The following is a 16,275-nucleotide window of genomic DNA, read 5'->3' as shown; positions in this document are numbered from 1 at the left end:
ACATTGCACTGGTATCTTAATCCAGAAACGCAATATACTGATCGAGTAATTTACTTACACCAGTATAATGATGAACACCTCTGTGCAAGCTATAAGTTCTTCCTTCCAAGAAGCTTACTAGCCTATGGTAAAATAGAATTTAGAGTACATTAGTTAACATTAAAGGTTATTTCTCCTTTTAGTGCTCTGAGGGTTCTTTTTGTTTCTTTATTTTTTTAAAAAACACCACTGCAGGGAAAACGTAAGAAGTAAACACGCTTTTGGGGCTACCTTTAGAATAGGTAAGCAATTTGCTAAACTACTATCTGGCTAGCGTTAACAGAAGAATTACTTTTCTTTAGTTAAAAAACATTATTTACACATTGCAATTATAATTGTGGGGTTTTTTCCCCATGTATGTAGAAATCAGACTGTTTTGCAACAGATGGTAGCAAACTCCAAATATCACTATTCAGAAACAGTCCGATTTTGTGTGACTAAGGATAACTTGAAGAATTTTCACATAAACACCTTTTGTCTTTCAGCTTAGAAGAACATGTAGAGAATGAGGGAATGCAAGAAGAGGAAGGAAAGTCATGTTCATTTCAGTGTAACAGAAACTGAGCAACAGAAGAGAGCTGACAATAACAGAGAACAAGTCGGGGACTTTTTCTTGAAAAACCAAACACAACTGGACATGAAATCCAAGTTAGTTTCCAGATCTCTCTGATCACATATTTACAAAAGACTTAATAAAACAGACCACTGAACTAGAAACGCATAAACAGGGTTACTAGGACTGGGCTCGGTAGTGAAGTCAATTGTAACTTGAGAAAGGAATTCATACATTCCTTATATGAATGATTGGTCTGAATTAGTTTTACAAAACTCATTAATGTTTCAAAAGAAACCGCTCCATTTTAGTTTCAGTTTCCTATACATAATATCTTTGCACTGCAGCCACAACACCCATGGAAAAACATAAACGCTTACCGAAAATCTACCTCTGCAAGTGTCTCCAGAAGTTCTGTCCTTACTAGCCAATATGAGCTATTCTTCAGCGTAAGGAGGTCAACAATTAATTGTAAACCTAGTTCACTGTAACTGCTACTACATAAGCTCATGATGCAATGCTGCAAAGAAAAAAAACACTTTCAGTTATATTACAGAAGAGGTTCTCTGAATCAAAGTATCTAAGTGATCATAAAAATGTTTTATTTTGAATACCGAAAAAAATTATTGCTTAAGAGCTAGAAGAAAGTACCAGAGTTAGGTACTTTGGAAGGCTAGGACATTAGCTCCATGTGAACTGCTGAAACCTGCTGCTGAATTTAAGATCAGAAGACAATCCTCCAAAGAGTAAGGTCTGAAATTCACAGAGTTAAACACCACAAGCACTATATTCTTACCTTTCAAAAATCAGTCTCTCCTAATTTCCACAGGGTATTTTCAGACACCTGGTCTAATTTCCAGGTTTTTTTTCAAAAAGTCATATCTCCTCATTTTAATGACTATTCAACTATATGCAGAATGTGTGACCTTTGGAAAGAGTTATAGAACTCTACATTTCTGCGTCTTACTTAACTACATGAAAATGTACTTTCTTGTTCAGGGACTAACAACCCAAAATGCTTTTGAACATTTCTGCCAAAAAGGATGAAGTCAGGCTACATTACATACTATACATACTAAGAGAAAGAAAAAGTCAAAATTAACTAGTACAAGTTGCCTGAACTGAACAATTCTAGTGAAGTCTTCTAAAAAGCCATAATCATAAGTGTAATCATACACAAAACCACTATATACAAAGAATAAGATCATGGAACAGAAGGTTAAAAGTAGCATCATTTAACTAACAGGATTTCCTTCCCTCAGCTGCATCACAGACACCTCCCTCTTAGCACATGAAATCATACTTTCCATACATTAACTATCTGCGCTTTACTGAAAGCTACGCTTTGCCTCACTGACCCATACCCTGTGCCTCTCCCCGATGAATTAATTTCTCTTGGCCTCCAATTTGTCCCTGTCTTATTTTTCTGAAAATTCCTCAAGGAAAAGCTCACTCCTTTACCTCTCTGCTTTTTTCACAGAACACCTTCCGTAAGTTTTATTACGGAAATAAAAACTCACATGCTCTAAGTTCCATTCACAAATTCAGCTATCATCTCTATTTTAACAATTGCCTCATGGATCTTCCACCCAGTTTGAAACACACACTTTCCTGAGACTTTCCTAACTTTTAGAAATTATTATTTCAGAAAATAATCACCATTTTACTTGTCATTTCTCACATTTGCTCTTCAAATACAGGCTACAACCAGGCGTTACATGTTCACACTAGATATCCTTTCTATCTAATGCACCCATCCTATTGTTGGGTAATGTAACATAACAGCTCATACCAGTACATTTATGACTGGAAATACCATGATCACATTATACTGCTATGTGATCTAATCAACGTAATTATTTTCCAGCTGTTTGCTCCTCCATTTCTGTGCCTGAGTCCATGTTTTCTACAATAAAATTCTCGGGGAAGAAGTAATTTTCTTGCTCCATGTTTATAGACCTGAGCATAGCAGGATCCTAGCCAATGAATAATACTCCCGTGATCTGCAGTGGTGCAAACAAACTAGTACTTCTGCTTACCCTCACAGCTGTACAAGCCAGTTTGCATGTAACAGAGGACTCATCTTTCAGCGTTTTCTGTAGCAGAGGTATGCAGTCTACCAAGGAAAAGAGATTTCCTAACAAAAAAAAATAATTTAGAGCAATGAAACAAGAGAAAATTTTGGTTACATAAAAAAAAAAAGACACCCTTAAAAGAAATTGTTACCTGTTGAGCTTCTGACATATATTAGCCATTTTTCCACATCAAAGCGGGATTTAATTAGAATGGAGTTGACAATTGTTCCACACAGAATGGCAGTAGCTCCTCTAATCTGGGGATCTCCATGGTCAATGTAGTTCAGAATATCCGATACATACTGCTCCTCTAAGAAAATACGTTACAACTACTTTATTTTAAAAATACTAGTCTTGGACTTAACTGATCCCTAAAAATGTTTCAGTGGAGGTACCAATTATTGTACCATCAATGTCAGCATATTCACAATACACCCGCCTTAGTTCTACCTTTCAGAGATCCCTTGCACGTAATCTACAGATCATTCACACCATCCAGAGCAATGATCACATAAAAACACTAGTGATTTATTTCAATTGTACACAAATTGCTCTGTGGAAATCTAAGAAGAGTTTTGGTCAACACTCCACGTCTGCCACTATCAGTATCAAACCAGTTGAATACTCCAGGTCCCTGCTGATCATATTGTCGCATTCATAGAAATGAACCTAGTGGCTTACAAACCATATATAAGATGGCCTGAAATAAATTAGAAGAAACCATTTATAAGATAGGTCAACCACTTCTATAGAGCAGTTGTACTGACAAGTTGAAGCTGTTTTAGAAGCTGTGCAAGCTCATCCACTAAAACTTAATTCTTATTTTACCAAAAAAGAAAAATAATCTCACCACACGTGCTACTAGTGCAAACAGCATGTTCGCTTCAATTGATGCAATATCGGTTTGCAAATACTAAACTGGATTTTGAATATTCAGTATAGATAGTGCCTCCCTATTTGGAAACCCAAAGACACAACTAAAATGGAATATGTGAAGTGTGACATACCATACTCTTCTCCCATTGCTTCAAGGGGCGTTTTGTACAGTTTGCTGAAGAAAGACTCAGGGTGAAGAGCAACAGCTGCTCCAACACAACTTACTGCCAGAGCTTTTACACTGACTCTCACATCTCTATCAGGAACTAAAGCTGGTGAGAAGACAAAAAGAAGGTGGTGAGTGTGTGGGGGGGTATTTAAGAACTTCCTAAATTGTTAAGTTAATTAATATCTCTGTATGATATAAATAGCTTAGCCTGGACAAAAAATACGAAGGCAGAGCAAGTAGTTCCAGTTTATCCGAGGTGGCAGTTATATGGCGCTTTTTTTTTTTTTTTCAAAAAAGAAAAAAAATAACTAACAACCCCACACACTTCCAACTCACGTCACTCATTGCTGAGAATACACCTACTACACTGTCTTTCCAAAAACAATACATTAGCAGAGAACATGAACAAATAACAGTTTAGACAAAGGAAAACGAACAAGCATCTTAAATGCTCAGTTCAGCCATATACACACATACCTGTGACACGGACTTCCTGGTGAAAAAAATGGAAGCACCAGTGTATGCCATAAAGGCTTTCTGGAAAATCCCTACTGACATTTTATTATTATGCTGAAAAGGTAAATAACTCCTCTTTTGAGCCCCAACAGCCTCCTCTAACAATCACTTACTGTTAAAAAGCTTCTCTTTGACCGTCACACATGAAAAATGGTCACGCTAAATTATGCAAATGCTATAGGATGTTAAAAGTAGAGAAAAAAGTTCAACTTGAGATTTCAGCTAGGTCTTTGAAAACCTTAGGTCAATTCTATGCTTTACTACTGCTGAATCATTTCAAATCTGAAGTTGCAATTCCCAAACACAAATAGGTACAACAGCACTTCCTCTACCTGAAGTATATTCGAAAACGTCAACAAGGAATTCAAACACAACTGAGTTATAAAACTAGAAAGAGATACTTTCAATCTTGTTTTAATTAAAACAAATTAGGCATTGTAAACAAAAGAAATTGTAAAAATATTAAGACAAGTACTTGAAAGAACTAAATTATTCTGAACTTGTTTTTAGGAGTTTCCACAGAACAGACTGCAACTCAGAAAATTGTTTCCTTAGCTTTTACTGAAATATTGATACTTTTTATAGTGGATAAACTGGGCACCTAATAATGATAAAAAGAAATATTGATATTAGATTGACTTCACAGCTTCATACAATATATAAACCATCATAGCCTTACAAGTTTTCTCAAAAGAATTTACAAATCATAGAAGTAATTAAGTATTTGACTTAAGGGTGAAGTTACCATAACACTTCTTTATATGCCCAATGGCTCAAAATGGGATTCATTGTAAAATGGCACAAATTTTTAAGTGTTTTTAGGTTTTACTGTACTCTGGCGTGATCATTTAAGTCAGGACTGTCACAAAAAAACCTCACCCCCAAAATCTCCAGACAGAGTAAACTGATCACATTGCCAACTTTGTACATTGAGAGACACAATGAACCAACGAGCCTTGAATAGAAACTTACCTCCTTTCTCCCCAGTGAGTAGAAAAGAGGCTGACAGAAGTCTAACGCAGTGCACTAAAGGAGCAGAATTTCCATCAGTATAGTGACCTATGTCTCCCTTTACCCTGGAGGGCTATTGAAGGCAAAACACAATTTTTATATAGATAAAAATTAATCTTTAACTTAAATAAAATATTAATCACAACAAGATTTAGAAATACTGCACATCCCCACGTGTAAAAAATGGTATCACAAAATGTATTTAATACATATTCCAAAATAACGCCTTAAAATTTCATGCTTTCAGGAAATTTGTAACCAGTAACAGAACTGGTTTAGTTTTATCACAGAAACAACAATCATTCTGTAGATTTTCTGAATTACCCAGACTTGCTGTTTGGGTCTGAAGGAATCTGATAAACTGCTTTTTGTCACCAAGCAATGATTTTTGGAAACTTTGTATGAGAAGCAATTAATTCCTAAGATCTTTCCAAAGAAGGCTGGCAACCTTCTGTAGTTTCACAGTTAGAGTTCCCCAGTAGCCCAAGCTTCTCTGCCTGCCACAAATCAAACTCCTTTTGCCCCAGCTCAGAACAAGGCCAAAGCTAAAGTCAGAAAACCGTTAAGAGGTAATCAGTAACCTGTGGTTAGACAGCATGAGCCTCACCACAGAAAGAGAGGCTCAAAGAATAATACATAACTTCTGAGGAGAGAACAAAGTTACCTAAACAACTAGCAACCAGCACAAAGATATTTCAGTAAAGTATCAGTGTACGCTACTAATGTACAGACAAAAGGGGTTTGTGTTCTCAGCAGTTTGTGTTCTATTATGGTTTTGCTGGTGATTGCATTCAAGATATCAACACTTGCATATTCACCTTACGTTAAATGAAATTCAGGCTATAACTCAGATTTACTATTCAACCTTAGTTATTTTGACCTATAATGAAGTACACCACATATAAAGGCTACCCACATTTACCACTAATTCACATGACCCTAACTGTAGTTATTTTTTTTATTTTTTTTTTTAAACTTAGTTCTTTTAAACTTTAAACCAGACCACTGTGACTAATTCTCACCTTATTTTCATGATCACCAGGATCTGCTGCATCTTCTTTTGATGTAAATCTATCTACGCTGCTATCAGAAGGCTGCCTACTATGGCTCATAGTTTTCAACAGGTGAGGCTGTTGAAGAGCTTTAGAAAGAGGCAATTCATGAAATAACATTTTAGATGCAAATTAAAAGCACTTTAATTGAACTTAATTATACAACCACGAAAAATAAATTAGCAGTGATGAAAACAAGTGATTCATTAGAAGTGTTGAAATATACTCCTTATTTTACATTTCAATCTACTTATTTGGTTTTCATATCCATTACGCAAGTCTTCAGTCTCTTGGAAGTTAGGCAGCAGATGCACCTGTAACACCTGCCTTAAAGGTGTCACCAGTTCTGCTCCCCCCCTTCCCATTTATCAACATACCAATAGAAGAATTTCTGAAAGACTCTGATGAATCATCCTGGAGAATATTTGTAGCCTCATCTTCCTCATCCTGCAGCTGCCCGATTTGCATTCCAGAATACTGTCCTTCAGCACCCTCCAGAACCTACACAGTGCAAGGACAGGACTTAACATAACTTAGCTTAACACACAGTACTACATCTCAAACATGCAGTGTTAGTAATCTAGAAATAATGTGAAAGCAAACATGAGCCTGATAAATATTAGCGTACAGCTGTGTGTAGACCCTAAAGCAGTTGCCCTCCTCCTCCAGCATTTGGCTTATTAGAGGCCATAGTTACATCTGACAGTCTCCCACTTGAGCCATGAACTTGGTCATTAACAGTAAGAAAGTCAAACACTTGCTGCATTCCCTCCCCTGCAAGGTCTCCTTGATAACTTATTCCAAACACAACTGTCCCTCTATCTCAGCAGTTACAAATCACAACAAACACCTTTATTGTCACAAACCGAACGTGCCTCTTGCTGTCAAACTCTCCCATAACCTCACTTGCTCTGGCTATGAAAAGTCAAACTGACAACACACTGTGTAGGACAAATAAGTTTGAACATATTCCTTCATTATAAACCAGGGACTACTAAAATGGACACTTCTAGAAGACAGTTGATCCTTGGTACCAATACGATACATAGGCAGTAGGTATATGGAAAAATAACCAAAAAAGACAAAAAGTTATATTTTTACTAAAAGACAGTAGAAGTAAAAAACATTTCATTGTAAGTACTTCTTCAGTTACTCGCTGATTTTATAAGCACCTGGAAATTGTTCATTAAAAGCCCATGTGTAAGTAAACGGGACAACCCACTATCAATTAGGAAAAAATAATTTCACTTGTAACTAATGCTTGTAAATAGTATGGAAACTGACATATGCAACAATCTGACAAGAAAAATGCATCTTGTCAATAAACACACTTGTCAAACGCCTGCTCACTTTGGGCTCTGCACAGCCTACATTTAATTCAGAGACAGTACAATTATCATCACTCCTCTGGTTCTTGAATCCTCAACACTTTCAGAAGTATTTGCTTATCATAACTGTAAATTTAACTTTTTTTGTAGTGGTAAGAGACTATTGCTCTTCCAAAGTTACTATCAGCAGACATAAGTCAAGAGTTTGATAATGTTTGAAAAAAAGAACTTAAGAAATTCTGAGTTTTCCCCTTTTTGCATTTTCTGTTCTTGCTCCCAGCAATGATATTTTTGCTGGTTTTATTACAACCTCACAAAACACTTGCCTAAGAGAGACAAATGTCTTAAAATAGCTATATTGTATGCATATTGTATGTGTATTGAAACACATTTCAGGTGTTTGAGATATGTAACTACTACATTAGTAAATTATGCAGTATTTGCTCAGTATAGGATAAATCCTTAAGATGGAATGAAAAGAAAAAAAGAAAAAAAAAGAGTTGTGTTGCCAAGTGAAAAAGCACAAGCAGAAAATGCGAAGCATTAGGTTTCAAAAGTATTCCTCTACCATTCCAAATAGACTGTTCACCCTTTAACACTTCCATTAGTCCTCCTGCATCAAAACAATTAAAATATCTACACAAAATGAAGAATACGCTACTAAGAGGATATATTTATATCAAACCTTTAATATTGACATCCTCCTTTCAGTAAGTGACAATCTGTTAATGCCTTCATGTGACCCACCCAGTGAACACACTGATTACAGCCCTGTAGATTTTAACTACTGCTGAAGTGAAAGTGTTAAAAGGAGGTCAAGCTCTCCAATAGAGGTGTGAGCTGCTGACCTTTCCATTGTTACTAGCTGAGGACGGAAAAGCAGAAGACGAATAAGTAGATGAATCCAAGTCTGGGCCCTCCATGGAAAAGCTCTGAGATATGTCAGGCCCCTCAGTAGAAGGGGATCCCCCCTCTGCCCGTTGCACACTTACAATTTCAGAACTGTCCGAAGGGGTTACAGCAGAGTCTGGACCTTCTGTAGTAGTCTGCGAGCTGTCACTAATTGGTGAGGAAGCCTGGGTACCATCATTCAAGTCCATAGTGGGATCTGACTGGACAGCACTGATCTGGCTGGAACTTCTACTAAGCACATCATCTTCTTCCCCTTCAGTAGCTGTACTTGTCAAATCACAGCTTGTCAGGTCTACAGAGTCTGACTGCAATGTATGTTGAGAACGTGGCTGCTCAGTAATGATATCATGTCCAGTAGAATCAGCAGCTGAACTCCCTACTGACCCAGCTGTCGATACCCCTGATGAAGAAGCTAATTCACTGGTTATCTCACCCTTCACAGAAGCTGCAAAATACAGACATTTGTAAGTCAATCAAACGTTTATACTTGTTTTTCACTCTTGATATGGACACCACATACTAAGCCACATATTAAACCAGGCTAAGGAAAGTGTATAACTAAACTTTTAACCTACAGGTAAGGCAATAAGCATCTGTAAGATGCCATTCCATCTATACCAGTAGCTCAATGTGACAGTCTATCAGTTAAAAAACAAATTCAGTCAACTTCATTAGGTAAGCTTAAGTTTTATACCCAGGAGTATTTATGGTTTCAGTTTTGTTATCATGTCTTTTGAGTGCCCATCCACTTCCTAGTCACCATAACACATCACTTTCATATTTTACATAGAGCAATAAAAGAATGGATATATAATGTATAGTAACACAGGTTGATTGCACTGCTAAAGGGAAAGCCAGCTACCTGCAAACGATGAAGCGCTGACATCTGATCGGGTTTCAGAATCATCCTCCAAACCTTCTTCTTCACCAAGAAGTATTTTACCTGAGAAGTGATATAAGAAAAACCTTTACAGTTTTCCAAAATTACAGTCAACTTGAAGTGCTGAACAGCTGAAGTCAGTTAGATGTGAAATCTATTTTTAAAAAAATTTTTTCAAAGCTATGACAGGCAACAGATGGAAAAAGAGGGAGGAATGAAGAAAGTGAATACCCAGTCCCTCACTACCTGATCAGGAGAGAAACAGACAGCAGTGACAAGGAAAAAACCAGTTAAATAGTTTTCTTGAACAGTGTAACCATTTGGGAAACTACCTAGGACCTTATTCATTCTAGTTTATTTTCGTAGACTATGTTTAAGATCCCACTGATTTCATCAAGTATGTCCTATTACAAAGGACTGGACACCTGGCATCTGGATGTCTGTTCACAACTCAGAAGGACATTAAAATACCAAAAGTAATAGAATAAATGACGTCTCCCTCCTAAAGGCTATGAAAATTATCACAGGCTGCTTGCAGTTTGGGCTAGGAACCCCAATGATAACAGAATGGGAAATGCCTAGGGGGAAGAGCAGCACAGAGTAGAAGCACAAGATGACGCAAGTGGGACAGGGGGATGAACCATGGATAACAGCCACTAAAATCCAGGGACTACTAAGGCAAAAGTCTTCAGAGGCTTTTGCCATAGGAAAAATGAGAACCACTTACGACCTAACACAACCATCACAGAGTTCTCTTACTCACAGAGCAATGGCTATTTTAAATAGAGGCAGTGGAAAGAGAAAGATACCTGCTGATACACACACTGTCTGGGAGCAAACCAAGGTCTTAACTGCACTGAAAAGTCTGTAAATGGGACAGGACGCAGAATGCAACGGGAGCTACTGAGCCTGTCCTCCTGGATCTTGCAAGTCACTTGCTGAGACAGAGGGATTCATGATAACTGCTTTGAGATAAGCCTGTTCTGCCATTTAGAACAAGCTTCACCATGCAAGATACCAATGTTTTGAAAACTCTAGGTGAATTCTTTTGCATCTCATTAAGTTACCAGGGGATAAAAACTTAACATTAAATTAACATTTAAGCATTAAAAAAACTTTTGCATTGATTTCTCTATCACAACTGATTTCATACATAGCAGTAACACTGTAGAATTGTCTTACTCCAAAAAGTACATTTTACGCTATTCAAACTGGTAAGTTAGGCAGAAAAGTAACCGTGTCATTACCATGTATGTTCTATGCAAAACAACAGGAATTGAGAACTACACACTCCTACAAAAGAATAAGTAAAATCCTGCTAAGAGTTCCCAACAAAAAGCATAAAAGATAGCATATTCTTCTCTATTCTTTCTCATATTTACAGACATTTCACTGAAACAAACCAGGATATTCTGCTTTCCACAGCTGATCACCTTTAAAAGTAAGTGAAAGAGGAAGGACACTGAAAAACACCTATTAGGCACACTAGGCTTTGTATGTTTAAATGAGTATATAAAACAAGCTGTAGCATGCTTTTCCACTATTTGGAAAAAAATTCAGTTAAAAATGCAGAACATAAGTCTTTCATTTCAAAATGAGTTTTCACCTTTTTTGCAAATAATTTTCTGAAGCTGAAACATAAAGAAATCAACATAGGCCAGCTGCTCTAAACTGAAGCCAATCTGAAGCACTAAGACTCAAAGGACATGGAATATCTGAGTTCTAAGGTTAGAATCACAGATTTCTGTAGATCACCCTTACTTTACACCCCTATACACAAAGGCGCATTACAGCTACAGAAGTTTCACCCATGGCCAACAGCAGAAGCCTGCTACTTATATGGCAGTAGACTGCAAAACAACTTCAAGTAGGAACTGGGAATAGGGTTGATTTTTCCCTCCTTTCTACAACAGAGAGCGGCAGGAAATGAACAATTAACAGTTTGAAATTAAACCTGTATGAAACACAAAATCATGAACAGATTTCTTCAAATTCATTTATGCCATTTTTTTAGACCACAAAAATCTTCATACCATGATCTTGAAAGAGAATAGAAGCTGATGACTCAAACGTGTTTTCCAACTGAGTGAAGGAAAGGTTAGTGTTTTAACAAGTACTTTAATTGAATTTACACTATTATTAATACTTCAAAGTTACAATGCAGACTACTAACAATTCAAACTACCAAAATGATGATTTACCATTTTTCATTTAAAAGTGTTTTGCATTGTTATTCTGATTTGTTGCATTCTGTCTCACCTTTGGATGCTGCAGCAATATGTACTTTCAGAACACACTGTCATTTCTAAACTAGAAATTATCACTACATCTGTAAGCATAGTTTCACTCAGCTCTACACACTATTTCACATTTAGGTATATTCTTAATGCATGTAGGTATACATTCTTTAAGCATTATGAGATTCCTTGCACACAGAAATGGGAGGACATTTGGAAAAAGCGTAAGCTAGTTGCTCTAAGGGTCCTTAAAGTTTGTATAATCTTACTTAGTCTATTTCCCTTGAAGTTTTTCTTTTTAGTGTTGCACATCTCTCTGCTTACTACGCTTGCACTGACTGCACTACACTCACGTGTAACTCCACTGCAGTAGCAACGCTTTGGTCACCTAAAACAGGCAATTAAACTGTTACACAGCAGTATCTACAGTGATTCTAGTACTGGTATGACTGGTGTCAACGTATAACTAGATATAAAATACTTTCATGAACAAACTGTGAAAAGAATACTTCAGAGCAAATTGTATTACTTAAAACCCCGCTAAGTGAACTACCTATTGAGGAAAGAAATGAAAAAATACATAGTAAGACAGAAAATGAATAGCATTAATCATTGAGAACAGAAAAAGGAATTAAAAAGCATCATATCAAAGCATGCAAACATACACATGCATTAGTGAAACAGGAAGAAAAAACAAAACAGGTCTAACAAAACCAGGAAGGTTAACCTTTAATGTAACTCATAAAAAAGTTAAGTATTATCATCAAAAAGAAGAATGCCCTGTTGAGAGAGACTATTTTTAGATGTGCTCTTTAACAGTGAAAATTGCATCAATATTCATCACCATAATTTTGCCAGTGAAGTACAGAAACAAATAAAATTATACTGCTTTGAATAACTTTAGAATATGTTGATTGCAACATCAGAAATTGCGTCAGAATTCTTGTAAAATTTACAGTGATTAAGCTCAGCTGATAACACAAAGGCAATTGTGAATGAAGACCGAAGTTCAGCAAGACAATGAAGTGGTAAGGGGGAAGAAAAAAAAAAATAATCAGAAAGAAATGCAATTAAAGATTTGGTTTTGAAAATAATCACCTTTATGCTTTCTTGCAAGAACAGGGCTGCATGAAGACCCCCCTCCAGCTGCAAATCACAGAAAGTAACACATCAGGGCAAAGACAGAGCTGCTGAAATCATGAAGGAATTCTAATAGCCACAAATGGGAAGAAAAAAAAAAGCCCAAAGCCAGGAAGAAATAGCAATCTTGTTGTTTTTGAAGTACAAGTTTTTTGGATCATTTACCATCAAATGATTTTTTATTTTTCTATGCCACTTGTGCAAAGTTTGCTTTTTAAAAAAATATGCTCTAAACTTCACTGCTATGATTGTTTCCGGCTAATGAATTACCTTCTAATAGCAGCAATATTAGAATGATCTGTTAGTTCAATACAGAAGTCCTTATGGAATTCAGAGATTGACTCGTTTGAAACAGGTAAGTAGTAGTTAAGAGACAATTTTAAGAACATGCATTTCACAGACAAGAACACTGATAGCTGATTTAAAAAGTTATGGATAAACTTAAGTCATGCTTTAATTTCATGCTGGTTTTGGTATTCAGCAAGGAGCTAACAGTTAATATAAATTATGATTAGATCAGCTTTTTATGAATCACAGTTGTCAAATGGTTGGCGTGAAGAACATTAACTTTGTGGCCAAAAACATCTGTCACCACAGTTAACTTGCTCTGTATAACCAAAAAAACCTATCAACACAAACTGTAAAAAAAAAAAATACTCTTGAGTTTGTCATTACTTAATGAATGTACACCCACTTAAAGAAAGGGGGGGGGAACCTTTACCGTACCTGGGAAAAAACGAAGAGTCATGCATAATTTTATATATTTCGTTTTATCCTTCATACTTTTGGCTTACACTGAGAAATAGGGATGGTGATGTATGTTCATCTCCTTTTACTCGAATTACCAAAAATATATCTTACCTATAAGTTCCACTATGCTCCCACTGCGGCTCCTGCTGGCAGATTCATCTTTGGATACACTGACCTGTGCAATGCCCCCTGAAGCGGTCAGGGCATGGAGAAGTTCAGGTGGTGGCGTTCTAAAGAGCTGTTGTAATAATTCTAAAGCTCCAGTCACAACATTATGGTCCTGATGCTGGGTGTAATGCAGAGTCAATTCATAAACCTAAACCCAAACAAAGTACTGGAGTAAGTCTCTATGAAGATGCAACATACTACAATCCTTCTCATATATCACATTAAACTTCAGCGACGCATTAAAAATGACTGAAATTTGCTATATCTAATCTTCACCACACTCTTCCAACAGGAAAATATCAATTAATGGTAGCCTTTCAACTGCCTTTTAGTTAGAAGTCTCTGTTTATTGTTGTTATAGAAGGAGGAATCACATCAAAGAACACCTTAATGATTATGAAGTTCTTTAGCTCCTTTGGGAACATCTAACAAGTACTGATGATGCATTGTTCTGGGACTTCTGATCATTAACTTTATTTATCAATAATTCCAGTCACTGGGCCAACTACCATTTACCAAGAATTCAGAATGTTCAACATCAAACTAGTGCTGTATCATACTATTCCTTCCAGTTAGTACTCTTCAGGTATAGGGCTGTTATTCATATTTTACCTGTATAAGTTGTTCTGGTGAAGGTGAAATCTCTGTTTCTTTTCTTGTTACTCCAAAACTGCCTTTCAGGCTGGTATCCTTTACTTGTTGTTGCAATAAAGGTATGAGATACCTTAGTGTAAGCAAAACACCCAGAATTAAAAGAGTAGGATGATCATCTTCTACAGGAACCAGCAAGCCTAGGCATAGACAAGAAGCAGACAAATCAGTTATCAGCAGTGGTTAGTTTCAACACAAACGTTATTTCATGTGGTCCATATAATAGCTTCTTTAAAAAATCCAAACACAGAACCTAGCAGCAACTTAAGAATGCTTTCTAAATGTAGAAACATTTAAAAATATGCATTATTTAATATTTGTCAATGATTTAAGCAATGTCAGAGAATGCTGAGAGTATCCTGTCTCACCTTCGTTGTTCCCTACCTCTTTTCACTTAATAAAAAGATAAAAAAAATTCTTTTTTGTAATACCTGATGCTTTCACCAAGTGACCTAGACTCTCTTGCTCCCCTCACCTGCCTCCTCTCTCCACTTGGTAGCTTAATTAAGGCCAAACATAATTCCCTCACACACACATGTGCTACTATCCTAATGAATGATGTTTACACTTTTTGTCTTGTCCTTCAAGTTTTTGGAATCTTGTTCCATATACCTACCTGCTAATCACAGAGTCAACCCCAAAACATGTTAAGAACAAATATAAGTTATGTAAGAAAACACAACGTTCTGTGCAGAAAAAAAATATCCAAATCAATTCATGGAGTTCCTATTAGTGCTACTGTCTGAATTCAGTACCATTGCCAGGACATCATAAAACGTCACCTCTGAGGCAGGAAAGAACAATGTGTGCACAAAGTACATCATTTTCGAATCACACAGAGTGAGGAAAGTCACTAAGTGGCATTTGAATTTTTCACCCGTTCTTAAAAGAAGCAAAGCTAACAGCATAACGCTTTATGTATCTGTTGGTCTTCCTTATGTCTTCTTTTGCAATATTGTCTACATAGTAAAGAACCCCTCGTCAGTAACAAAACCGAGGCAAGTTTCCACTACAATCCAGACAGAGCTGCAAAAAATGCCAAAGAACATGCAAACTTCTCAGATGACAAAATATGGAAGCAATACCTGATGCAAAGTTGAGTGCTTTTAAATAAAATTTTTGAAAAAAAAAAACCAAACAACAATTTCTGGTCTAAGTTTAGTTTTCAACAAAGAATCTACATGGTGGTACTTCTAAAAAAAATGGTTACAGGGCATATGTTCATGACCCAGAGAACAGCCTGTCATATCCTCCACCTCAGACCTGCTGCACTAACAAGATGGTGAGCAGTTCAAGCCTTCACAGACTCCTGAGCAAGTTCTTCCAGAACCTCTCATTTTCCAACAGGCTTATTGCTTCCTTAGCTTTGTCTGTTTCTTTCCAACATTACTGGATTAGCATTGCAGCACACAGAGATACAAATAAGGTTTTCACATCTTCATCTAACTTAATACAAAATAGAGAAAGCATCAGCAGCGTAACTGGTAGCCTAAGTATCCTTGCTTTGTATGAAAACCTCACACATAAGTATCCTACACGGGAAAAAAAATTCACATTATGTATATCCAAAGTAAATTTAATTTTTTTTTCCCCTGAATCTTACCTAAAAGTACATTCAATAACCAGGCATAAAAATACTGCATTCTTCGTGAATGTTGACAGATGCTTACTGCTGATCCTGCTGCTGTTCGACGGATAGTAGGTGAACTGGATTTAAGATTAGCTATGAAAGCTTTCAATAAAACCTAAAAACAAAGATATGTTACTTAACTTTTTATGAGAAAGAAAAGGAGACAGAAGACTATTAAGAAGTCAGCAAATGTAATTTTTCATTCATTCAAAGCATTACTTAATGTACATCAAGCAAGGGCAACTTTTGCCTTAATTCAGACATGCTGCTGTAACACTACTTTCTGTA

General features: G+C 36.4%; 1 protein-coding gene across 3 annotated transcripts in view; it reads right to left on the bottom strand.

Annotated features, from left to right (window-relative positions):
• Nucleotides 1–16,275, bottom strand: part of HTT (huntingtin) — an 84,907-nt gene that overhangs the window by 53,612 nt on the left and 15,020 nt on the right. For 2 of the 3 annotated variants that reach the window (XM_074587457.1, XM_074587458.1), the window contains exons 7-20: nucleotides 15,961–16,102; nucleotides 14,319–14,497; nucleotides 13,650–13,854; nucleotides 12,747–12,794; nucleotides 9,394–9,474; nucleotides 8,612–8,976; nucleotides 6,669–6,792; nucleotides 6,262–6,380; nucleotides 5,201–5,312; nucleotides 3,675–3,815; nucleotides 2,819–2,977; nucleotides 2,632–2,729; nucleotides 973–1,112; nucleotides 59–122 (exon numbers count right to left, since the gene is read on the bottom strand). In XM_074587457.1, the coding sequence (XP_074443558.1) occupies nucleotides 59–122; nucleotides 973–1,112; nucleotides 2,632–2,729; nucleotides 2,819–2,977; nucleotides 3,675–3,815; nucleotides 5,201–5,312; nucleotides 6,262–6,380; nucleotides 6,669–6,792; nucleotides 8,612–8,976; nucleotides 9,394–9,474; nucleotides 12,747–12,794; nucleotides 13,650–13,854; nucleotides 14,319–14,497; nucleotides 15,961–16,102 (1,977 nt within the window). The remainder of the gene's footprint in view (nucleotides 1–58; nucleotides 123–972; nucleotides 1,113–2,631; nucleotides 2,730–2,818; nucleotides 2,978–3,674; nucleotides 3,816–5,200; nucleotides 5,313–6,261; nucleotides 6,381–6,668; nucleotides 6,793–8,611; nucleotides 8,977–9,393; nucleotides 9,475–12,746; nucleotides 12,795–13,649; nucleotides 13,855–14,318; nucleotides 14,498–15,960; nucleotides 16,103–16,275) is intronic. The other variant, XM_074587459.1, reaches the window with a different exon arrangement.

The sequence above is a fragment of the Larus michahellis genome, chromosome 5 (genome assembly GCF_964199755.1).
Source record: "Larus michahellis chromosome 5, bLarMic1.1, whole genome shotgun sequence".
Taxonomy (NCBI): domain Eukaryota; kingdom Metazoa; phylum Chordata; class Aves; order Charadriiformes; family Laridae; genus Larus; species Larus michahellis.
The sequence above is the reverse complement of the archived record's forward strand: the minus strand, read 5'-3'. Positions and strand labels throughout refer to the sequence as shown.